Source organism: Phacochoerus africanus, chromosome 8, assembly GCF_016906955.1.
Source record: "Phacochoerus africanus isolate WHEZ1 chromosome 8, ROS_Pafr_v1, whole genome shotgun sequence".
In the NCBI taxonomy this organism is placed as follows: domain Eukaryota; kingdom Metazoa; phylum Chordata; class Mammalia; order Artiodactyla; family Suidae; genus Phacochoerus; species Phacochoerus africanus.
Genome location: NC_062551.1, coordinates 19,041,099 through 19,065,836, shown reverse-complemented (window position 1 = coordinate 19,065,836; position 24,738 = coordinate 19,041,099). Strand labels below are relative to the sequence as shown.

The 24,738-nt window shown below is 46.1% G+C and overlaps 1 protein-coding gene across 1 annotated transcript; it reads right to left on the bottom strand.

The window, feature by feature from the left end:
- Positions 1-1,848: 1,848 nt before the first annotated feature.
- On the bottom strand, positions 1,849-7,985 carry CCL22 (C-C motif chemokine ligand 22). The gene is made up of 3 exons (XM_047793035.1): positions 7,816-7,985; positions 6,355-6,478; positions 1,849-3,550 (listed from the first exon to the last, which is right to left on the bottom strand). Exons 1-3 carry the CDS (start codon positions 7,886-7,888, stop codon positions 3,466-3,468), a joined length of 282 nt encoding a protein of 93 aa, XP_047648991.1. The 5' UTR covers positions 7,889-7,985; the 3' UTR covers positions 1,849-3,465.
- Positions 7,986-24,738: the final 16,753 nt, after the last annotated feature.

Genomic DNA, 24,738 nt, shown 5'->3' with positions numbered 1-24,738 from the left:
ATAGCATACACAGGAGAGACACAGGAAAACTGCGTAACTTGCCAAAATAGCTGAAGCCCTCACATTAAATACCATCCTCGACTAAAGACAAAAGAGGATGTTGGTTTGGGATTTCAAAGGGGAGGAAGATAGTTCATGGGGAGATGAAAATGCAAATGTTTGGTAAATAAATGTTTGCTGGGTCATGCAGAGACAATGAGACACAGAGTGGACCCTGACCTCTAGACCCTGCCGAGTCTCCCCACCATCCTTAGCCCCATATTCTTTGCAGGTATCTCTGGTGATAGTTCTATTTCTGTGACCAGACCTTTATCAAAATTCTTTCAGGCACTTAAGGGGAAGGCAACAAGAAAAGCTTCCTGAGTCTTCTATTAAAAATAATCAGCCTAGGAGTTTCCTGGTGACCTAGTGGTTAAGGATCTGGCGTTGTCACTGCTGTGGCTTGGGTTCAACCCGTGGCCTGGGAAATTCTGAATGCCAATGGTGCAATCAATAATAATAATAATAATAATAATAATAATCAGCCTAAATTAATCCTCATGCCAGAGACATATTTTGAAGTGGCAAATATTGCCCCCCCCCAACAATGTGCTTATTAACTAGTTAAATATCTTCTTTGGAGAACTGTCCATCCAATTCTTTGCTCATTTTGTAACTGGGCTGTCTGCACCTTCTTATCTCATCAGATTCTCACAACCACATGCACCAAGGGCTTTTACTGTCCGCTGTTCAAAGATGGAGAAACTGAGACTCAGAAGGACCAAACAACTTGTTCCAGACACACAGCCAGTTAGTTTCTATGTCTGTCTGAATCCATGACATGTACCCTTCATGATGTCCTTTCACGCCTCTTAGACAATGTTCTGGGTGTCTGGAACTTCAGCCCTAGAAATCCCTCTGTGAGAGCCAGATCTGAAAGGGAGCAAAGGCCACTTATGCCGAGGTGTCCAGGGAATGGTGTTTACTGAGGAAAAAAATGAGTATTCACTGAGGGCAGAGGAGTCCTTTCTTGCTGTTGTTCTGGCAGAGCGAGCTGTGTCTAGGAACTCCGGGAAAGCAGGCCCATCTAAGGGCCTAAAGAAGTTCAGCACCATATGGACCAGGTGCTCCTCAAACCCACCCCCTCTTCCTCCTCTTCATACAGCTTGGCGGTACTTCCCAGTAACCCCTGCGGCCAGGGTGGTCATGTGACCAAGTTCTGCCAATGGCACGTGGGCAGAAACCATGAGCCCCTCTTTCTGGCTAGTGCATAAAGCCCTCACACAGGCATCCATTCTCTTTCCCTGTCTGCTGAATGACGGATAGGAGCTCTGGTCCTGGAGAAGGGCGGGGCCATGAGAAGGAAGGAGGCTATGTCCTTGAATGACCTCATGGATGGAAGGTCACCCACAGGCCAGGAATGCCCAATCAGACTTCATGTGAGAAGAAAAAATCTTTTTTGGAGTCGAGCCACTGAGATTTGGGAGTGTTTGTTGCAGGAAGTAGCATTTCCTGACTAACACATTCTCCTCTGCTTGCACGTCCACCCTTGAAGGGGGAAGGTTGAGGTTCAGTTATGAATTCAAAAGCTCTACACGTGAGGCCTGAATGAATGATTTCATCAGCTTCTCCTGATCAGTGGTCCCGGGTTGGGGCAGGGGGGACAAATGTCTGGGGTTCCATGTTGGCACCTGCTCTGCCACTTCCAAGGTTCTCATGTCTGGGTGGGGCTCCCCACCCTCTCACAGGGTGACCTTGGGCAAGCCAGCTCACATGTCAATGTCAAGGGCTTCCCAACTGAGAGAGAGGGGGACAGGGGCCCCGTGCCCCACCTCACAGGGACCAGCACATGCCAAGGAACAAAGCAGACACTGTTGTAGAGGATTTATTTTCCAGAAGGCCTGAGGGGCAAGGGCAAGGGCAGGGTCAAGGGCAGGACAGGAGTGGAGGGAGAACCCAGAACACTGGAAGGCGCTGTGCATGGGCAGTGGGCAGGTTAACACTTTCAGTGCCTGTGGTGGGCAGATGACCTTAGCCTGCACGGGGACACAAGCACTGGAAGCACTGAGTTTTAGGGCTGGCAAAGCCACATTCCTTGTGACTTGAACATGAGCCCCACGGCAACTGCATAAGGTGGGTATTCTCATTCTCAGGTGAGGTTCAGAGAGGTCAAACAGTCCCCTCCGGGTCATACAGCAACAACCACCCTGCCAAGCTGCACCGGGCTCTCTCAGAAAGGAACAAGCACAGATACTTGGGGAATCTGTTGTCCCCAGAGAGGTGCAGATAAATTCTAAATCCCTGTCCTTAATCCAAGGCTCTTTCACTTAACTATACCCCACATATTCACTTCAAGGGCCAGGAAAGCTCCATCTTGTCCCCCTCCCACACAGTTCGTAAAATTCTTCCAGTCATTCATGCGGCCTTTTAAGTATTTGCCTCCTTTTCATATACAAAGATAAATAGAACTTGTAATACCAGGGAGCCAAGGGTAGTCATTCACACCATAGCATGAATTTAGTTAGCAGCTATTTGGGGAAAGAGGAAGGGAAAGTGGGGGATTCTGAAGAGGTCAGGCCTGTTGGAGGAGCAGTAAAAACCGGAGGGAAGCGAGAGGGTTAAAGAGACCTGACACATAGGTAAAATGGGAAATAAAGGTGGATCTTGGCAAAACTGAGGACCCTGCCAGCTCTTCTCTAGATGACCCCGAGTCTGTATTGATGTGTGAGGGCTTTGGGAAGGTGGAAGAGGGACTTTACTTTTATCAGTCTGCAGCTTCTTACTGAGCCCTGATTCTGATCCAGGCCCTGAGCGTGCTGGACAGTGGGAGACAAAGGATCCCAGGTATGGATCTTGGCCCAACCAATGGGGCTGGAGGACAAGCTCCCCAGACCTGAGAATCCCGGGCTGGCTGTGATCAGGGCTGTTAAAAGTGGGCAGAGGACCAAGGGAAGTCTACAAAGTGAATCTCGATCACTGGCTGCCTAGGCTGAGTGATGCCCTGGGGGCCTGATGGGGTCGGACGTATGTAGATGATGGGGAGACATTCTGGGTGTCAGTAGCAGCCTGAAAAAGAGCAAGAAGTAAAAATGTGTGACGTGTGTTTGGAGAACAGGAAGCCGGAGTCCAACTGCATGAAGGGAAATGAGGCAGGGCTGGGGATGAGACCCAGACCTGGAGGAGCTCGGACCTTGGCCTAGGGCAATGGGGAGCCTTGGAAGGATTTTAAGCAGGGGAATGACTGACCAGGATTGTGGACCCTCTGCCTGGGAGGTGGGGGAGGGGGGGTTACAGAGGATGGATTGGAAGGATAAGAGGGGAGATGAGAGTGACAGTTGGAGACTTAACTCAGGGTGACAGCCACAGGGATCACTGAGAGTTGTTGGCATAGGCTTGTGTCAGGGAGCAGCTGTAACAGCAGGGAGGTAGGGCTCCGTGAGCCTTCCTGGAGGATCCAAGGCCACGGTCATCAGGGCAGGGCCTGCCTCATTGGTCCAGCCTCTGGAGAATCTTCTTCACCCAGGGCAGTCTGGGGTCAGCACAGATCTCTCGGTCCCTCAAGGTTAGCAGGCTAGAAAGTGGAAACAGTGGGGAGACAACGAGGCAGCATTACCATGCAGCATGGATGCCAAGTCCTGCCTCAGAAACTTAGCATTTATGAGTCACCTGCTGTACGCTAACACATTTCTTGAGGAGAGGGGAAGATAAGCAGCAAGGACTTCCCATACCTTCAGCCTCAGCACTGCCCCGTCAGGCCAAGGAATAAAATAACCAAGAGTCTCATAATCATTGCTGACATTGCCTTGGGAGAGAGTACTGGGTAGTGGCCAATGAATTTTGGAGCCAGCTTATCTGGATTAAAACTCTACCTCCGCTATTTATCAGCAAGTCCTTCTCTAGGACTGTCCTTCTCTACATCTGTAAAATGGGCATGATAATTGTGGTCCAACTCCATAGGAATTTGATGAAGATTTGATGAGCTAATATCAAGTGGAATGCTCAGAACAGCACACAGCAGAGAGTAGATGCTATATAATTGTGCCAGGAGCTGGCCTAAACTTTTAACATTTTCTTTTCCTTTTCCTTTTTTTTTTTTTTTTGTCTTTTTAGGGCCCCCCTGCAGCATATGGAACTTCCAAGGCTAGGGGCCGAACCAGAGCTACAGCTGCCGGCCTACACCACAGCCACAGCACAGCAACGCTGCACCCTCATGGGTACTCTTAGTTGCATTCGTTACCACTGAGCCATGACAAGAACTCCCTAACATTGATTTTCTTAGTAAATCTTTGAAACAACCCTATGAACCTCTATTATTTTATCTATTTAATAGCTGATGAAAGTGAAGCCCAGTGAGGTAGAGCAACTTGCCCAAGTGCCAGAGCTGGTAAGACCTGACTCATCGTGCTCGATATGAATTGGGCTCTTGGGGACCTTCGGAGAACATCCCCATCCAGGCCCCTCTGAGATACCTGAGCACAGAGAGGAGGAGTGACCACTGGCCCAAGATCACACAGCACTTGTAGGCTACGGTTTCTACCTTTTTTGGTTTAGGGCCGAAATCTTGGCATATGGAGGAAGTTCCCAGGCTAGAGGTCCAATCAGAGCTGCAGCTGCTGGCCTACACCACAGCCACAGCAACAGTGGATCCTTTAACCCACTGAGGGAGGCCAAGGATCAAATCCACAACCTCATGGATACTAATCGGGTTCTTAACCTACTGAGCCACAACAGAACTCCTTAGGTTTCCACTTTTGCCCAAGCTTCCACAAACACCAGGCCAGGCCCTTGGGGTGACCTGCCTCAGCCAAAGCTGGTCGGTGATCAGAGACATCCTCCAGCCCGAGACTCCCTTCCTGCCTCTCAAGAGTATGTCTGCAGAGACCCTTACTCCCCTGATCTGCCCCCACCCCATGGACAGAAAGAACAAAGAAGACAGCAAAGCATAGTTGATCTTGACAGCATGAGCAGCCTGCCTGGGCTGCTATGTGACAGTGGACAGGGCTCAGCCCCTCTCTGAGCCTTGACCTTCCCATTCATTGTCTCATTCGTTCTAGAGTCCCTTGGGCCTCAAGATCCAATAATCACATGTGTGCTCTCTCTTACTGAGCATCTACTATGTGCCAGGCACATACTACCTTCCACTTACTATTCTTGTGCCCTGTGAAGCTCAAGGGGCCCCATAACCTCTCTGTGCTGATTTTCTCCCCTTATAAAGGAGGCTGTAATGGTACCTACTACATAAGGTTATTTGAAGGATTAAATGAATTAATATTTTTAAAGTGTTTATAACAGTGCCCAGCACTGAGCAAGCACTCTATATCTGATAAATAAAAATAAATGAAAGTGATCACTCCCGTTATACTGATGGGGAAAATGAGGCACAGAGTTGCAGTGACCAGAACCCTGGGCAAGCTTCCCACTTCAGCCTTCTTTGCTATTCCCCCACAGACCCATCTGTGCTCAGGTATCTCAGGGACAGAAGTTGAATGAGGAAGACGAAGGTGAAAGGATGACAGAGTCGCAAAGGGGATCATGAGTCCCCAGGCCCAAACATCCCCAGTGCATGATTAGGCGGGCAGCCAGCTCTGAGGAGCTGAAGCGGCAGCCGGAGGGGCTGCCCCAGAAAGGACAGGCCCAGGCACCCAGCTGGGGGCAGAGGCGGGTGCAGGCCCAAGACCAGGGGAAAGGAAGCAAAGAAACTGAGAGAAACCAGCAAAGGAGAATAGGAACCTTACGAGAAAGCACTGAACAGGGACCCAGAAGTCCAGGTTCCAGCCTGGGCAACTTTGAACCACCGTGATCCCCTCCCTTGTGCTCTGCCTCCCCCCAGCCTGTTTCTCCACTTGTAAAATGGAATCATCGCACCTCTTTGTAGGATCATTGTGTGAATTAAACAGTCATGCTCAGCACAGTGCCTGGCCCAGAGGAAACACTTAGTGTCAGCTCTTAATAATCTCCTGTTAAGAAGGGGCTGCCTCCAATAACCACCTCGCAGGGCATCGGGGAGGATCCAAGATGCTTCTGATGGGAGCATCTTTGCTGACAGCGGCATCAGATATATTGCCTCTACCCTGAGCCCTACGTTCCATACCTACCTAGCTATGCCCATGTGGAATGGCACCCTTGGCCTCTTCTGAACCTGGCATGTTGCCCGGCACACAGTAAATGGCAAGTAATATTTAGTAGATGACCATATAATTTTTTTCCTGGTACACCTACACCTCAGCTGAGCCCTCTATTCCAGCCAAGTGCTGGAATACATATGACAGTTGCATTCCTCCATCCCTGGGACCAGCCCACCCACGTGCATGTGGGCCTTCCTGGGCCACACTCATCAGGCTCTCCAAGGCCTTGCCTTGCCACCTCCCTACTCACACCACGCCAGGCCTCCGGCAGGAGTCTGAAGTCCAGTAGTAATACTTCACCACACGCAGGGGCAGGGGGTGGCGGATGTAGTCCCGGCAGCAGACGCTGTCCTCCACATTGGCGCCGTAGGGCCCTGGCAGGGAGGGAGGGGTGCTCAGAGGGGTCGCAGGCTGGTGTCCTTCAGCCCTAACCACTGACCCAGCTTTTCTGTTTTCACGTGTAAGGTGGGTGTCCAGAGGATTTGGGCCCCCAAAGTCTATACTCTTGGGGCCTCTGAGAAGCCACTAAGGGCCCAAATCTGACCCTGGGTTGGTCAGTTCAAGGGCGAGGTATTCAGAATGATCAGGCATCAGCAATGCCCTAAGCTTGTAAATGGGGCCTAGAGATTCTGAATGGGAAGGAGCCTTAGAACCTTGTTATTTGAGGTGAAGTTCATGGACCAGCACCAGCAGCACTACCTTTCTAGCTTTTTTTCTTGTCAGAAAAGCTCAGCACCTGGTCCCAGCCCTGCTGAATCAGATGCACATTTTGAAGAATTTCCCATGTGATTCAAGACGTTCTCCTCAGCTCACCTCTCCTCCAATCCCCTCCATGGTGCAAATGGTGAGGTTGAGGTCTAGAGAGGGGGGAGGGTTTGCCCATATCACACAGCATGACCCTGGACAGTCAGGGCAAGGGCTCAGGCAGAGACCGGTCAATGCAGACCCGGGTTCTAGTCCTACTCTACCGTGAATGACCTAACACCTCTGAGGCCTGGTTTCCTTCTCGGACCCAGGGAGTAATATTAGTATCTAATATAGTATCTACTCCTCATTAAAGTAGGGCCTTTAATGTAGGGAAAGCACTCAGGAATTCCAATAACTGAGCAATCATTGCTCTTCGCTGCCTGACTTCCAGTCCAGCCCTCATTTCCTGCCCACATAGGGCAGAAGAGTGTACATCGGGAGAGAAAGAAAAGTCAGGAACCCAGTGGTAAGGGCAGGTTCTGGAGCAAACATGGGGTGGTGAGGAGGCAGGCCCAGCTTTCCAAGGGAATATCCCTTCCCCCTGCTCCTGCCTTTACCCACCCCAGCTGGCCCCCTTCAGTGGCTCCTCCTCCACACTGCAAGGGCCCTATCCTTCAGTTCTCTGGAGTAGGGGACCCTGGGCTGTGCTCACCATGACCGGCAACCCAGCTGAGGCAGACCCTAGACTCCAAGCTGTCAAGACTACCCGTCTAACAGATGTATAAGATCAGGCCCATATAGAAACACACACACACACACACACACACACACACACACACACACACACACATTAACACATACAATAAAAAAAATAAAATGAAGCCCACAGAGGCAACGGAACTGGTGCAAGAGCCAGCGGCAGATTGGGGTCTTCTCAGTTCAGTGCTCTTTTCATCACATGAGGAAGATACCCCAGTGTCTGACCTTGACGTCCACAGAGAAGCCTCCCTCTTCCCAACCTCACCTGCCTCAGTTGCTTGAAGTATCATAGCAAGGAGGACGAGGGCAGCCAGGAGCGGGGTCTGCAGGCTTGCCATGTTCCTGTCCTGAGTGTCTGAACCAGGTGTCTACAGTCGTCCAAGGACAAGAAGGTCTGGTATTTAAGCGCTTGCTCTACCCACAAGCCTCAGACACTCTTAGTCACCGGTGAGCCCAGAATCTCTGACATTCATATTACGAAAGAAGAACTCCCACTTCCTCCAAACAGAAGGAAATTCTCTGTGGCCAGGAACTACTCAGAGGGGACCCCCGCCCTGACCTCCCCTCTGGGTCCCAAGAGACCTGCAAAATCCCCCTGACCTGGGTCTCTTGGAGGCCTGTGCTCCCAGGGTCTGCTGGCTCTGTGGCCTGAGCCATGTCACTGGATCATCTCTGCGACCCAGTTTGCCCAGCTAGAGATGGGGGAGACATCTTCACACTGTTTGTAAATCAGGTGAGAATGCAGACAGGAGCTGAGCAGCCCCAAAGCCACACCTGGAACTGAGGCCCATCTCGTGCCCTTGGTGACCTTCATCCCCGATGTGTCTTCAAAGGGTTCACTTCTCTCCCCCATCACTAGCGTCTCCTAGGACTTCTCACAAAGTCTCACCGAGGGCCAGCTCATGTTCACGCAACAACTTCCACGCACTTCCATCTGGACTGTTCCTCCTTCCCAGCTGTCCCCACACGCTTCCTCCCCTATGCCCTTCTCAATCTACTGCCATGTCCCACCAACTCCACTTCCTAAATCTCTCCCGCATGGCTTCCCTTATCTCCACCCACACTGTCCTGCCCAGGCCAGGCCACTTCCACCTCAGGTTCAGATGCGAGCCCCTCATCCCCTCTCCACACAGTAGCAGCCAGAATGAGTGGCCCAAATTCAAAGCTGCACATACCTCTCTCCTGCTTCAAAACCCTGCTGTGGCCCCTTAAACCCGTGCTCCTGATTATGGCTTCCTTTCCAGACATGCCCCCCACCCAGGTCTCTTCCCCTGAGGAATCACCCCACCTACCTCATAGTTCCTCAAAGAGGCCTGTGGTCCATCCCTGGCCATGAATGCCCTTTCTACTTCTCTACCGCATAAACTCCTACTCATGTACCAAGAGCCTTTTGAAATGTCATCCTCTAGGTAAGCAAACCCCCTCAGGACTTGAAAATTCTCCAGGGTGACCTAGAACATGCACCTGAGCAGACTATGTCAGATTTTCTCTTTCTCAGGCTCCTCCCAGAAGCCAAACTCCAAGCTCTTGGAAGGCAGGGGTCTCCAATTATTTGTCTGGCATTCCCAGGGTCTACCAAGAGTGAGGTATAAGGGGGTGCTCAGAACACATCTAATTTGAGGAGGAAATCTAAGCTCAGAGAAGAGGGGGCTTGGTGGTAAGTGGCTGACGCATCCTGGAGTTCAGGACTCAGCACTCCATTTGTAAAGGGACCATCCACTCATTCTTCAACAAATATCCATCGAGTCCTTGGGAGACAGGATAATGAATAACCACCACCACTCCCAATATGTCTACATCTAATTCCCAAAACTTGTGAATATGTGACCTTTCATGGTAAAAAGGACTTTGCAGATATGTTTAAGTCAAGGATCTTAAAACAGGGAGATTTCCTGGATTATCTGGATAGACCCAATGCAATTACAGGGCCATTATAAGAGGTGGGCAGTGACGGGGTCAGACTCAGATAGGAGATAGGATGGCAGAAGCAGGAAGTTCACATGATGTGACACCATGAGCCCAGGAATGCAGGCAACCACAAGAAGGCGGAAAAGGCAAGGAAAGAGATTCTCTCTTGGAGCTTCCAGAAGGAACACAACCCTGCCAATACCTCAATTTTAGTCCACTGAGACTGACTTAGGACTTCTGATCTCCTGAACTGTAAGACAATATATTTGTGTTGTTTTAATCCACCAAGTAATTGTTATAGCAGCACGAAAAGGCTAATACAAATGCCTGCCACACACAAGGTACACCACCAGGATCCAGGGACATAGCAGGGGACAGGTCTCTGCTTTCGTGGAGTTTACCTTGGAGACAGACAATAAACAGGCAAAAAATACCAAACAAGGTAATGTTAGGCTGTGGTGAGGGCCGTAAAGAAATGAATCAGATCCAAACAGTGATTATGGGGAAGCAGGTTTGGGGAGACAGGAAAGGTCTTTTTGAGGGGTGACAGGCAAGCTGACATTCAGAAGATACTACGAAAACTGCCAGGGAGTGAAGGGCAAGTGGAAAAGGTGACAGAGCTGAGCAGCTGGGCTGGGGGGCAGAGGGCAGAGGGCAGCCAGGTGGGGTAGGCAGGCAGGCAGGGGCAGGCAGGGCCTATTCAGCTGCGATTCCTTTGAAACTCCTGACGGATATGCATTGGAGGCACACAGCATCACCAGGGAAGGCCTCTTGTCAGAAGGTGTTACCCCAAACCAGTCACAGATGGACAAATGTACTGCATGATTCTACTTCTATGAGGTTTCTAGAGGAGTCAGGCTCATAGAGACAGCAAGCACAATGGTGGCTGCCAGGGGCTGGAGGGAAGAGGCGATGGAGAGTTAGTGTTTAATGCGTACATAATTTCAATTTGGAAAGATAGGAGACTTCTGGAGATGGGTAGTTGGTGATGGTTGCACAACAATGGGAATGTATTTAATGCCACCAGACTGCACACGTAAAAAATACTTAAGATAGTACATTTTATGTAATACATATTTTACCAATTAAAAATAAAAGCATATGAAAAGGTACTCCACATCATATGTCATCAGGGAAATGCAATTTTTTTTTTTTTAGGGTCGCACTCACAGCATATGGAGATTCCCAGGCTAGGGGTTGAAATGGAGCTGTAGCTGCCGGCCTACACCACAGCCACAGCAACTTCGATTCCAAGGTGTCTCTGCAACCTACAGCACAGCTCACGGCAATGCCGGATCCTTAACCACTGAGCGAGGCAAGAGATCAAACCCGCATCCTCATGGATACTAGTCAGGTTCGTAAATCACTGAGCCACAACAGGAAGGAACTCCTTTGGGGAATTTAAATACTGGATTATATTGGGCTTTACTGCTGATTTTCTTAGGTATAAAAGACTTTAAAGGTATATAGGAGAATGTCTTTGTTCTAAGAGATGCACTTGAAGTATTTAAGAGTGAAGTTCATGATGACCCTACTTTCAACGAGTGCAGGTTCAGAGGAAATGCATATATGTGTGTACGGGTATGTCCGTGTGTATATAGAGACGTATATATATATATATATATATATATAGATTTTTATATACATAGATATGTGTGTATGCATGTGTATGTGCATATATGTATATATTATTGTATATATGTTTATAATGTGTTTATGTGTGTATGCACACATGTTTGTTGTGTGCATGCATGTTTATATGTGTCTTCTATCCCAGAGAGAGAAAGGGAGGGACAAAACAAACATGGCAAGATGTTGGGAGTTCCCTGGAGGCCTATCGGATTAAGGATCCGGTGTTGTCATTGCTGTGGGGCAGGTCTGATCCCTGGCTTGGAAACTTCTGCATGCTGTGGTTGCAGCAAAATAAATAAATAAATAAACAAAACATGGCAAGATGTTAATAATGTTGCAGTGAGGTGGTAGATATGCTGATGATGGTGGAACTGGTCTAACAACGTTCCTGAACATTTAAAGTATTTCACAACAAAAACATGAAGAGAAAAGAAACATTTTTAAAATGTGGAAGTCATCTTGTGAAAAATGGGCTGTCACTGGAGGACTGTGAGTAAGAGAGAAAATTGGTCTGCTTGCTCTTCTTCTGAACTCGGGGTTTTCTTATTCAGGGCCAGGCCCCTCCAGGAGGTGGGCTCAGGGGTTCCCCCATGGAGAGCACCAGCATCCCCAGGGACTCAGCAGGCCCCAAGCTCTTCATGCCGGCTCAGCCTCTGCAACCCAGGACCCCATTCCTCTGGGGCTTGGAAAGAGGATGAGCCACACCTGCAGCCCTGGCTTTTGCTCCCCCAGGGCCCTTGGCCTCCCTGGTACAGGAGAAGAAGCAGGTACGCATGTTGAAGGATCCCGGAGTTGCCACTCAAGGTTGAGGGGATCAGGTCTCAATGGAAAGGGGAATTTCTCTTGGGGCTGAAGGTGTGGCTGATAAAGGGGATGTTTTCTTTCCTCGTGTTGGGAGGTTGATGCTGGCCCATCCTTCTGTCCTCCTACAATGCCGGCAATGCATGGGAAGCTCCAGGTCAAATCCTCTTTCCCCCAAACTTCTTTGTTTAAGTTCATTTATTTTTGTTTATAAAAAAAAACACATAAAGGTGGAAACGACTCAAATGTCCATCAACAGATGACTGGATAAACAAAATGTAGTATATATATACTACGATGGAATACTATTCACCTTCAAAAAGGAAATTCTGACACATGTTACAACATGGATGAACTCTGAGGACATTCTGCTAAGTGAAATAAGCCAGTACCCAAAAGAAAAATACTCTATGGTTCCACATATATGAGGGAACCAAGTATGAGTTCCATACTCATATGAGGTATGTAGATTCTTAGAGACAAAAAAGTAGAAAGGTGATTGCCAGGGGCTGGGAAGGAAGGAATGGAGAGTTATTGTTTGATGGGACAGACTTTCACTTTGGGAAGATGGAAACATTCTAGAGAGGGGATGTGGAGACGGCAGCATAACAATATGAGTATACGTAATACCACTGAACTATTCACTTTACAATTGTTTAGATGAGGAGTTCCCTGGTGGCACAGTGCGTTAAGGATCCTTTGTTGTCACTGTGGCTTGGGTCCAATCCCAGACCCAGGAATTCCATGTGTAAAGGGCAGAGCCAAAAAATTAAAAAGATAGGGTTTATGTTATATATGTTTTTAACCTCTACAAAAACATACATAATTACAGGAGTGCTTGAGGTGGCAGAGTGGGTTAAGAATCCAACTGCAGTGGCTTGGGTTGCCGAGAAGGCTTGGGTTCAATCCCAGGGCGGACACAGTGGGTTAAAGAATCCGGCATTGTTGCAGTTGTGGTGTAAATTGCAGCTGTGGCTCGGATTCAATCCCTGGGCCTGGGAATGTCCACAAGCTGTGGGTGTGGCCATGAAATAAATAAATATATATACACACACACACACACATACATATAAATACATACACACATAATTACATATAAATGTGTATTTACACAAATGCATAGCTTATATCTAGAAAGATATATAAATAATTGATGACATTAGTTGCTCCCAAGGAGGAAAACAGGGCAGTAGATGGAGGAAAGACTTTCCACCAAATGCAGTTCTGCATGATTTGAAATTTTTTTACATGAGCATGACTGACTTATTAAAAAAAGATAAAGTTTTAAAAAAGAAGGGTAGGCTGAAAGGTAATTAATTCTCTCACCTCTGACTTCTCTGCCTCATTTCATTTCCCTCCCTCAGAGGCAAACAGGCTAAATGAGTTCTTGTTTGTCCTTTAGAAACCGTCTATGCACATCCAAGCACATTTATAAAGACAGTCCCTTTGAAAGAAATAGAAGAAAGGAAGAAGGAAGGGAGGGAGTGTGAGAGGAGGACAGCATTAAAAAATATACTGTTTTTTACTTTGCATTTTTCACCTAAACTGCATCTTGGAAAAGTCCCTATCAGTAATCTAGATCGGCCTTGTTCTTTCCAATGGTTGTCTGGTTTTCCACTGTGTGCAGCTACCAAAATACATACAGCTGGTCCCCTTATTAATGGACATTTGGGGTTTTTCCAGTCTTGTGCATTCACACAACATAAGCTTCCTTGAGCAGATTTACAAGACTTATAAATTCCTAGAAGTAGAGTGTCTCGGCTTTTGCTTCCACTGAGACCCAAAGAGAAAGTCCCTGCCCCAAGCAGCTGCCTTGGCGCTTCCTCTTTTCATCGGAGACAGAGAGCTCAGGAGAGGACTCCACGTGGGGCTCCCCAGGACCCTGATTTCTAAGCATCTTGGAGCCCCACCTAAGGTGGGGGGCTCCCCCCCGTTCCTCTACTTGACTGAGAGATGGGCACCACAACTCGTCCCACAAACTGGAAGGAAGGGTGAGCACATTTATATAAGGTTCTGCGGAGGCAGGCTGGCACACATGGACCTTCGTGAGGAAAAGTCAAAAGCCCAGCCCGGAGGCTGCTGAGTCCAAACCACCACATGCGCCAGACAAGGGGACTGTGAGGCAAGTGGGAAATTGTCACAGAGAGAGAAGGGTGGGGAGAAAGAAGTAAGACTTTAGGACTAACTGGCCACGACGACAAACACTATAACAACAATATCAAAAAGAAAGAGGGGGAGGGGAGGGAAGGGGGAGAAGAAGGAGAAGAAGATGAAGGGAGTCGGAGAAGGAGAAGACAGCAGCCCACTGTACTTAGTGAGTGCTACATGTATTGTGTCTTGTATGTGACACTCACTACCTCGTCATCTCCCCCCCCCCCGAGTCACCATCATTATCCCCATTCCTCAGATTAGCAAACTGAGACCTAGAACACTTCCACAGCCAGTGCGTGGTGGCCCCAAAATTGCACTCAGATCTGATGCCAGAGCCCAGCTGCACCCTAACCATCGCTGCTGCAGTCATGGTCAGACTGGGAATAAAGGTATCAGTGAGAGTAACAAGGCCCATTAGATGGACTGAGAGTCCATCTTAGGCAGGTGCAGACTGAGTTTCTGTTAAGTCCCCTCAAATCAAGGCTCAGAGAATGGAAGCCATCTGCTGGGGCCACGTGGAGGGAATCTGGGTTTGATCTTAGGTCTTTTGCTTTTTAATTGAGATATAATTCACATACTAGGAAATTTATCCTTCTAAAGGGAATATATACTGTGGATCTAAAATACGGCACAAATGAATCTAACTACAAAACAGAAACAGACGTAGAGAATGGACTTGCAGTTGCCGAGGGGGAAGAGGACGGAGAAGGATGGCCTCGGAGTTTGGGGGTGGTAGAGGCAAACTATTACATTTAGAATGGATGGGCAATGAGGTCCTACTATACACTGCAGCGAACTATGTCTAATCTCTTGGGATAGAACATGATGGGGGATGATATTAGAAAAAGAATATATATATATATGTATGACTCGGTCACCTTGCTGTACAGCAGAAAGTGGTACAACACTGTAAATCAACTATACTCTAATCTAAAAAAAGAGTTTAAAAAGTAAAGGGAATATATAATTCAGTGCTTGTTTTTCTGTGTTGGCCATACCTGGGAAATGAAAAATCCCAGGCCAGGGATTGAATCCAATCTGCAGCCATAGCTGCATTCACGCTGGATCCTTAATCCACTGTGCTGGGGATCGAACCCATGCCTCCACAGATACAAGCCAGATCATTAACCCACTGAGCTGCAGCAGGAACTCCTCAGTGGTTTTTAATAGATTCACAAGGTGTATATCCATTTCTAATCTCCACTTCCAAAATATTTTTGTCACCCCAAAAAGAAACTCAGTACCCATTAGTCACTCTCCATTTCCCCCTCTCCCCAGCTCCTCAGAATCACTAGTCTACTTTCTGTCTCTGTAAATTTGCCTTTTGTGAATATTTCATACAAATGGAATCCTGAAATAGGTGGGGTTTTGTGTCTTTCTCTCACTTAGCCTAAGTTTTTGAGGTTCATTCATGTTGTGCCATGTATCAGTACTTTACTCTTTTTCTTAGGGCCGCACCCAGAGCACATGGAAGCCCCCAGGCTAGGGGTCGAATCGGAGCTGCAGCTGCCAGCCTACACTACAGCCACAACAATGCAGAATCCGAGCTGCATCTGCAACCTACACTAGAGCTCAGAGCCATGCCGGGATCCTCAACCCACTGAGCGGAGCCAGGGATCAAACCCACATCCTCATGGATACTAGTTGGGTTCGTCACCACTGAGCCACAACAGGAACTCCAATATTTCACTCTTTTTATGGCTGAATATTATTTTCTCATGGATATACCATATTCTGCTTATCCATTTATTCACTGATGTCCATCCAAGCTGTTTCTACATTTGGCTGTTACGAGTAACGTTGCTATAAACATCTGTGTACAGGCTTTTTAATGAGCGTACGTTTTCAACTCTTTGGGGCATATAAGTAGGCATAGAACTTCTGGGTCTATGACGAGTCTATGGTTAACTTTTTGAGAAACTGCCAGACTGTTTCCAGTGAGGATCTACCCATTTTACATCCCCACCAACAACGTACGAGGGTTCCAATTTTTCAATTTTTTTGCCAACTCTTGCTACAGTCTGCCCTTTTGATTATAGCCATCGTGGTAGGTGTAAAGTGGTATGTCATGGTGGTTTTGATTCACATTTTCCTAATAACTAATGACGTAGAACATCTTATGTGCATATTGACCGTTTGTATTTTTCCTTTTTTTTGGCTGTGCCCACAGCATGTAGAAGTTCCTGGTCCAGGGATCAAACCCGAGTCACAACAATGACAACACCAGTTCCCCAATATTTTTAAACTGGGTTGTTTGTGTTTTTGCTGTTGAACGGTAACTGTTTTTTTGTATCTTGATATTCCATCCTTATTTTCTCCATTCTTTGGCTGTCTTTTCACTTTGATAGTGTCCTTTGGAACAGAAAAATTTTAATTTTGATGACATCCAACCTATCTATTGTTTCTTTGATTACTTTTGCCTTAGGTGTCGTTTCTAAGAATCATTGCCTAATTCAAGGGCATGAAGATTTATCCTTATGTTCACTTCTAACAGTTTTATACTTTTAGTTCTCATTTCAGTCATTGATTCATTTGAGATTGATTTTGTAGATGATGTGAGGTAGAGCTCTAACTTCATTCTTTCACATGTGGCTATCCAGTCCCAGCATTACTGGTTGAAAAGACTCCATTGAATTATCTTGGCACCCTTGTAAAAAATCAGTTCCCCCTAAATGTACGATTTCATTTCTGGACTCTCAATTCTATTCCATTGATCTGTGTGTCTGTCCCTGTGCCAGTACTACACCGTCTTGATTACCATTCCTCATAATAACCCCCTCAAGGCCTTTTTTTTTTTTAATTTTCAAATGAAATCTTTCAAATATAAAGAAAATTTAAATAAATCTGGAAATTCACAACCTAGATAATGGCAGGTTATATACTTCATCATATTTTGTTTCGTCTTTTTTTTTCATTAAGAAGTAAAATATTTTAGGAGTTTCCTTGGTGGCTCAGTTGTAATGAACCCAACTAGTATCCATTGAGGATGAGGGTTGGATTCCTGGCCTTGCTAAGTGGGTTAAGGATCCAGCATTGCCATGAGGTATGGCGTAGGTTGCAGACATGGCTCAGATTTGGCATTGCTATGGCTGTGGCATAGGCCCACAGCTACAGCTCTGGTTTGACCCCTAGCCTGGGAATTTCCACATGCCGTGGGCACAGCCCTAAAAAGACCAAAAGAGGGAGAAAGAGAAGAAAAAGAGGAAGAAGAAGAAGAAACTATTTTTAATGCAGCCAAAGCTACCTTAGTCCTCCCCGCACCCATTTCCCCTCCCTCTTCTCCATGAGTAACCACAAAATCATCACTCTGAAGCTGCTGGAGGTCCTTTCCAAAGATGTCATTCTCCTTTTATAACCTTATCAATATAATATAGCACTGTTTTGTGGGTCTTAATATTTTACCTAAGTAGCATCATACTTAACATAACCTTTTACAACTTGCTTATTTCACTCAAGCTTATGTTTATAAGCTTTTTTTCCATGTTGATCCATATGGATCTAGTACATTCATTTTCACTACTGTATAAAGCAAATTCTACTTTGAACTAACCTATTGTTTATTTATCCATTCCCCTGGCAGTGGACATTTAGGTTGTTTCCAGATGTTGACTATTACCAAGAGTTCTGTAATGACTGAACATCCTTGCCTGGGTCTTCCTGTTCCCTTCATCTTCTTGCTCATGCTTTTGCTCTAATCTGGGTTCTCCCCCAAGGACCCTACTGTCCCTGCAGCCTGCTTAGTGGTGGCTGCTCTCTCCCTCAGAGCTGTCATACCACTGGGCTGGGATTTGATAGGCATCTTCTTTGCTCTTCATAGCTACTTCCAAGCCAGTTATTCTTCTCTTCTCCTTAAAACCCCCAGATCCTTTGACATCCTATCATCAGACCCTCCCATCCATTACTCATCCCTTATTGCAGCCATGTATACCCCCTGTCACTCCCCCTCCCTCAAGGACAATTTTAACTCCCAACTCAGAGTCATTCCCTCTAGCATGATGCTGTCACAGCCATGGTGATTTTTACAACCAGCTTGTCAGTTCCACGACCCCTGATCCACTAGGCGTATCCTCCACCCACCTCTGCCTCTCACTCCTAAGGTCACACCCTTGATCACATCATTACCAGTAACTGCAGTTGCGTAATCTCAATGTCACACGCCCCACTCTTCAACTGCTATCATTCATCATCAGCTCTTTGTCTTGAATATCCAATTCCAACAGTCCTTCCACTGCACCTAAACTAACCCTATCCCTTTTCCTTGCTCCCCTCTCAGGTCCTTACTTCTCTCCTTACTCAACTCAGTTTCCTTGGTCTTTCGTTAAAAGCATCATTTACCTATACCCTCAATTCTCTTGCCCAAATAACTCCAACACGCATTCTTGCTACCTTCTGATAAAACTGTGACTGGGGGGAGCCCAACTCTCCACTCACTGCACCTGCACCAGTGCAGCTGAACATGGTGGGGATAAGCATCCAGTTATGCTAACTAAAAATTCAAGATCACTAATCTCTTGTGGTCCTTTTGTTCTGCCCAAAAGTACTGCAATATTTTTCTGGCTTGTTCATTTTCCCATTCACTCAGACTATTTCATTCTTTCTTCTCTCCACTCAAACCTTCGACCCCTCCTCCCTGACCTTCACTTTCAATTGATGGCCCTGATTCCTATTTCCCTGAGAAAAGTTATCAGAAGAACACATCCACCTGCAGCTACAGCATCTACCCATGGACATGCATCTTCCTTGCTTCTAATACTCTCTCCTACCTGAGGACATTATTCCTCGATTCTCTTCCCTGTATCAACAACCTCCCCCTCTCTGCTGTATCATTCTCATATTCATGTAACAGACTGTTATTTCTCTCATCTTAAGAAAAAAGAGAGTTCCTGTCGTGGCACAGTGGTTAACAAATCCAACTAGGAATTTGTTAACCACTGTGCGGGTTTGATTCCTGGCCTTGCTCAGGGGGTTAAGGATCCGGCATTGGTGTGAGCTGTGGAATAGGTTGCAGATGCAGCTCGGATCCCGCGTTGCTGTGGCTCTGGCATAGGCTGGGGACTGCAGCTCTGATTAGACCCCTAGCCTGAGAACCTCCATATGCCACGGGAGTGGCCCTCAAAAAGGCAAAAAGCCAAAAAAAAAGAAAAGAAAAGAAAAAGAAAACAGCACCTGGGAGTTCCCGTCATGGCTCAGTGGTTAACGAACCCAACTAGCATCCATGAGGACGTAGGTTTGACCCCTGGCCTTGCCTGGCAGGTTGGGGATCTGGCATTGCCATGAGGTTGCAGACGCAGTTTGGATCCTGCCTTGCTGTGGCTATGGTGTAGGCTGGCAGCTACAGCTCTAATTAGACCCCTAGCCTGGAAAACTGCATATGCTGCGGCTACAGCCCCAAAAAGACAAAAGAAAAAAAAATTAAAAATCAGCACCTTGACCCCACATCCCACATCCACCTCCAAAGAGTGCTCCTCTATAGTAAAACTCAAAAGAATAGTCTATACTTGCTATCTCTCCAATTCCCCTCATCTTAGTCTCTCCACTCCCACTTTCTGATTCCAAAGATTCCTTTGGAATTCCCTGTGGTGGCAGATTCATAAGAAGATCCACTTCAGAGAGGGGAAGAGGAGATGAAGCTCTGGAGCATGTTGTATTTCAAAGGTATTGACAGAAGCTTAAGAAAATAATTTTGGTGCGCCTGGGACAGAGAAATTGTTAAACACATGAAGGATATAAAATACCTTTTGTGCTTTAAAAAAAAAACCATTGGAATAAGGTAAACTAACATGTTTTACATGATAGAACACTAGATGCTGTAACAAACAGGCCCCAAGTTATATGCTGGATCAGACATGATAAGAATTGATTTCTCACCACATAAAAGTCCAAAATGGGTGTTCCTGATTAATGAGCAGCTCTTCTCCAAGTGATGATGCAGGGACCCAGGCTCCTTCCATCTGTGGCTCTACTGTTGTTAACAGATTACTGAGCTCTTCTGTAGGAAGCCCAGGAAGGGAAAATAGAGCAGGGCATCAAGCACGGGAGGCTTTTACGGTCCAGCTCTGGAAACTGGGGGAAATCAGCTCTGCTCACACTCCACTGACCAAAATTCAGACACATGGCCTCACTTAAGTACAAGGAAGATTGAGAAACTATCTACCTGAGTACCCAAGAAGAGGAAACAGGTTAATGAAGAGCCAGCCAGTCTTTGGCTCTTTATTAATGGAAGTCCTCCCAGGGCTTCTGGTGATCAGGTAGAAAGATGATTCATCCTCCTAAATGAGGGCCATGTTCCAGTCTGGCCTGGATTCAAAGGGCGAGTCCCACTGTAAAACCACAATTGCTTTTTTCTGGGAAGAAATCCCTTAGAAAAGCAAACAATTCTAACATTCCATTTATCTCTTCTGCCATTTGACATGGTTTGTGGGTTTCCAGTTTGGTGTTTCAGTGTTCCATAAAAACAGTAAGTACTTTAAAGCCTGTAGGGTATGACTAGTGTGGCTATACCCTGAGACTGGGACTTGGCATGATGCCATTGCTAACTGGCAGCATAGCTTGGCTACCAAACCTCATGCTCAGGCTCCACCTCTGAAATGGGCATTCGTAGCGCCTGCCACTGTCATGTTGTTGGGAAATCAAAGACTTGTTCATTCTCTGCTCCAAATGATCCTCACAACTGCCCTTTGGAGTTAAAGGGCATGAACGGCCACTGCTCATTTCACAGATGGAGAAGGTCTGAGCTGGAGAGGTGACACACCTGGTCCAGGGAAACCCCAATACACAGTCCCCAGACAAGAGGTGGTGGCTGAAACTATGAGAGGACATGGCATCAGAAGAGGGAAGCAGAAAAGAGTAGGAATGGTGTGGATGGAGGAATGAAGAAAACCCACGAAAGTACATCCCCAAACCCAAGGTTTTTTCCACAGTGCCTCCTCACCCTCATTTTCTTTTAATTTTTCCCTCATGCCTGGTCATCTGGCCACAGAGGAAGGACTACAGAGAAACAGAGGAAGAGCTAAGAACATCTGGAATTCCCCAGAAGTCTTCAGGTAGGAGGATGACCTAGATTAAGACTGCTCCTATGTGGAGTTCCCGTCGTGGCGCAGTGGTTAACAAATCCAACTAGGAACCATGAGGTTGTGAGTTCGATCCCTGCCCTTGCTCAGTGGGTTAATGATCCTACGTTGCCGTGAGCTGTGGTGTGGGTCGCAGACACGGCTTGGATCCAGCGTTGCTGTGGCTCTGGTGTAGGCCGGCGGCTACAGTTCCGATTAGACCCCTAGCCTGGGAACCTCCATATGCCACGGGAGCAGCCCAAGAAATGGCAAAAAGACAAAAAAAAAAGATCGCTCCTATGGTCCACAGCTGCCTGGTTGAGGAAAGGATCCTGCAGGAGGAACCAAGAAGGATAAGGGACCCTGCTTTCCACTCTTCTATTCTGAGCTCCAGGGAGTCACTGCCCCAGGGGTGCCATATCTGCAGCATGGGTCCATACCCCTTCTCTGGAAAGAAAGAAAGATTTTAAAAGATAAGTGACAACAGGAGTTCCCTGGTAGCCTAGTGGGTTAAGGATCTAGCATTGTCACTGCAGCGGCTTGGGTCACTGCTGTGGCGCGGGTTCAGTTCCTGGCCTGGCAGATTCCATATGCTATAGGCGCAGCCAAAAAAAAAAAACACAAAAAGCAAAAAAACCCAGAGAGTTCCCATTGTGGCGCAGCAGAAATGAATCAAACTAATAACCATGAGGATGCAGGTTTGACCCCTGGCCTTGCTCAGTGGGTTAAACATCTGGCATTGCCGTGAGCTGTGGTGTAGGTCACAGACATGGCTTGGATCTGGTGTTGGTCGCTGTGGCTGCAGCGTAGGCTGGTGGCTACAGCTCCAGTTCAACCCCTAGCCTGGGAACCTCCATATGCCGCAGTATGGCCCTAAAAAGCAAAAAAAAAAAAAAAAAGTTGGAAGTCTCACACTTCTTGATTTCAAAACTTATTATAAAGTTATAGTAATCAAAACACAAAATAATGTGGTTCTGGCATAAAGACAGACATGTAGACCAATGGAATAAAATATCTCAGAAATAAACTATCACTTTTTGTTTTGGTTTTGGTTTTGGTTTTGGGGGGGTGTTTTTTTTTTAGGTCCACACCCACAGCATGTGGAGCTTCCCAGGCTAGGGGTCAAAATCGGAGCTGCAGCTGCCAGCCTACACCACAGCCACAGCCATGCCAGATCTGAGCTGAGTCAGCAACCTACACCACAGCTTGTGGCAACTCCAGATCCTTAAGCCACTGAGCAAGGCCAGGGAACAAAGCTGGGTCCTCATGGATGCTAGTTGGGTTCTTAACCTGCTGAGCCACAATGGGAACTCCTAAACCATCACTTTTATGGTCAAATAATTTTCAACAAGCATGCCAAAACCTTTCAATGGCAGAAAGGACAGTCTCTTCAACAAATGTTGTTGAGAAAACTGACTATTCACAGGCAAAAGAATGAAGCTGAATCCTTACCTTACACCACATATGAAAATTAATTCAATGTTGCTAAGTGTAAGACCTAAAACTATAAAACTCTTGAAAGCAAAAATAGGATGAAAGCTCACAACATTGGATTTGGAAAAGATTTTCTGGATGTGACACCAAAAGCACAGGCAACAAAATTAAAAATAGATAAATTGGATTACATCAAAATAAAAAACTCCTGTGGGTGAAAGGACACAATAGATTGTGTTAATCTAGATCAATAGGAAACCTAGGAAATGGGAGAAGATATTTGCAAATCATTTGTCTGATAAGGGTTTAACATCCAGAATATGTAAGGAACATCTACAAATTGACAACAAAAAAAAAACCTCATTAAAAATGTGCAAAAGACTTGAATAAGCATCTCCCCAAAAAAGATATATAGTGAACAAGCATACAAAAAAGATATGCAGGAGGAGTTCCTGTCATGGTTCAGCGGTTAATGAAACTGACTAGTATCCCTGAGGACTTGGGTTCGATCCCTGGCCTTGCTCAATGGGTTAAGGCATTGCCATGAGCTGTGGTGTAGGTCACAGATGAGGTACGGATCCTGAGTTGCTGTGGCTGTGGTGTAGGCTGGTGGCTACAGCTCTGATTGGACCCCTAGCCTGGGAACCTCCATATGCCATGGGGCGGGGGGGCGGGGGGGGGGGGGTGCTCCTAAAAAGACCAAAAAAAAAAAAAAAGATATGCAACATCACTAATCATTAAGGAAATGCAAACCAAGACCACGATGAGGTATCATCTCATACCCATTAGAACAGCTACTATTAAAAAAAAAAACCCAAAAACAAAAAAACAGAAAATAACAAAGATACAGAGAAACTGGAACATAGTACATTGCTTGTAGAAATGTAAAATGATGGCAGTTCCTCGAAAAATTAAAAATAGAATTACAATGTGGTCCACAAGTTTCACTTCTGGGTATATATCCAAAAAAACATTGAAAGGATTTTAAAGATCTATCAGCACACCATGTTCACAGCTGCACAAAGGTCAAGAGGTGGAAGCAATGCAATTGTCTAGCAACAGAAGAATGGATAAACGAAATGTGGTGTATACATAAAATGGAACTTTTTAGCCTTAAAAAGGAATGAATTTCTGACATGTGCTATAGCATGGATGAATCCTGAAGATATCATACAAAAAGACAAAATACTGTGTGATTCCACTTATATGGATTAACTAGAGCAGTCAAATTCATAGGTACAAAGTAGAATGGTGGTTACTAGGGGCTGGGGGAAAGGGAAGAATGGGGTATGAATGTTTAATGCATATAGAGTTTCAGTTCTACAAGACAAAAAATTTCTGGAGATTGGTTACACAATGATGTGAATATACTTAATGCTACTGAAATGTACACACAGACATAGTTAAAAGGGGTGAAATTTATGTTATGCATTTTTGTTTTTTTTGGTTTTCTTTTTTGGCCACCCTGCAGCATATGGACTTCCCAGGCCAGAGATCAGATCTGAGCCAAAGTTGCGACCTACAACCTATATAGTAGCTTCAGCAACATCAGATCCTTAACCCACTGTACTGAGCTGGGGATCAAACCTGCATCCCAGTGCTCCAGAGATGCCACTGATCCTGCTGTGCCATGGCAGGAACTCCTGTTATGCATTTTTTATAACAACTTTTAAAAATGGAGAACAGAAGGCAGTGGGATGATATATTCAAAGTGTTGAAAGAACTGTGACCCAGAAGTCCTTACTCAAGAAATAAGGTAAAATATACTAAAAATAAAGGTAAAATAAAGACATTCCCAGGTAAACAAACACAAGGAATGTGTTGCTGGTAGATCTGCTTTACAAGACATTCTAAAGGAACTTTGTCAGGATGAAAGGAAATGACTCAGATGGTCACCTGAATTCACACACAGAAATAAAGATCACTGGCAAAGGTTAATATAAAATAGATCATCATAAATACCATATATATATATTTTTTTTTTGTTCTCAACTGTTTTAAAATTAAAATTTTAAATTACATAAGACAATCATGTTAGAGGTATATTGTTGGGCTTATGACATACAAAGATGTAATATACGTGAGAGTAATAGCATTAAGGAGGGAGCTGAATTTCAATGCAGTCAAGAGAGATGTTAACTTGAACCCACTGGAATAAATGAAGACTACCAGAAATCATAAATATGTAGGTTAATTTAAAACCATTATAAATA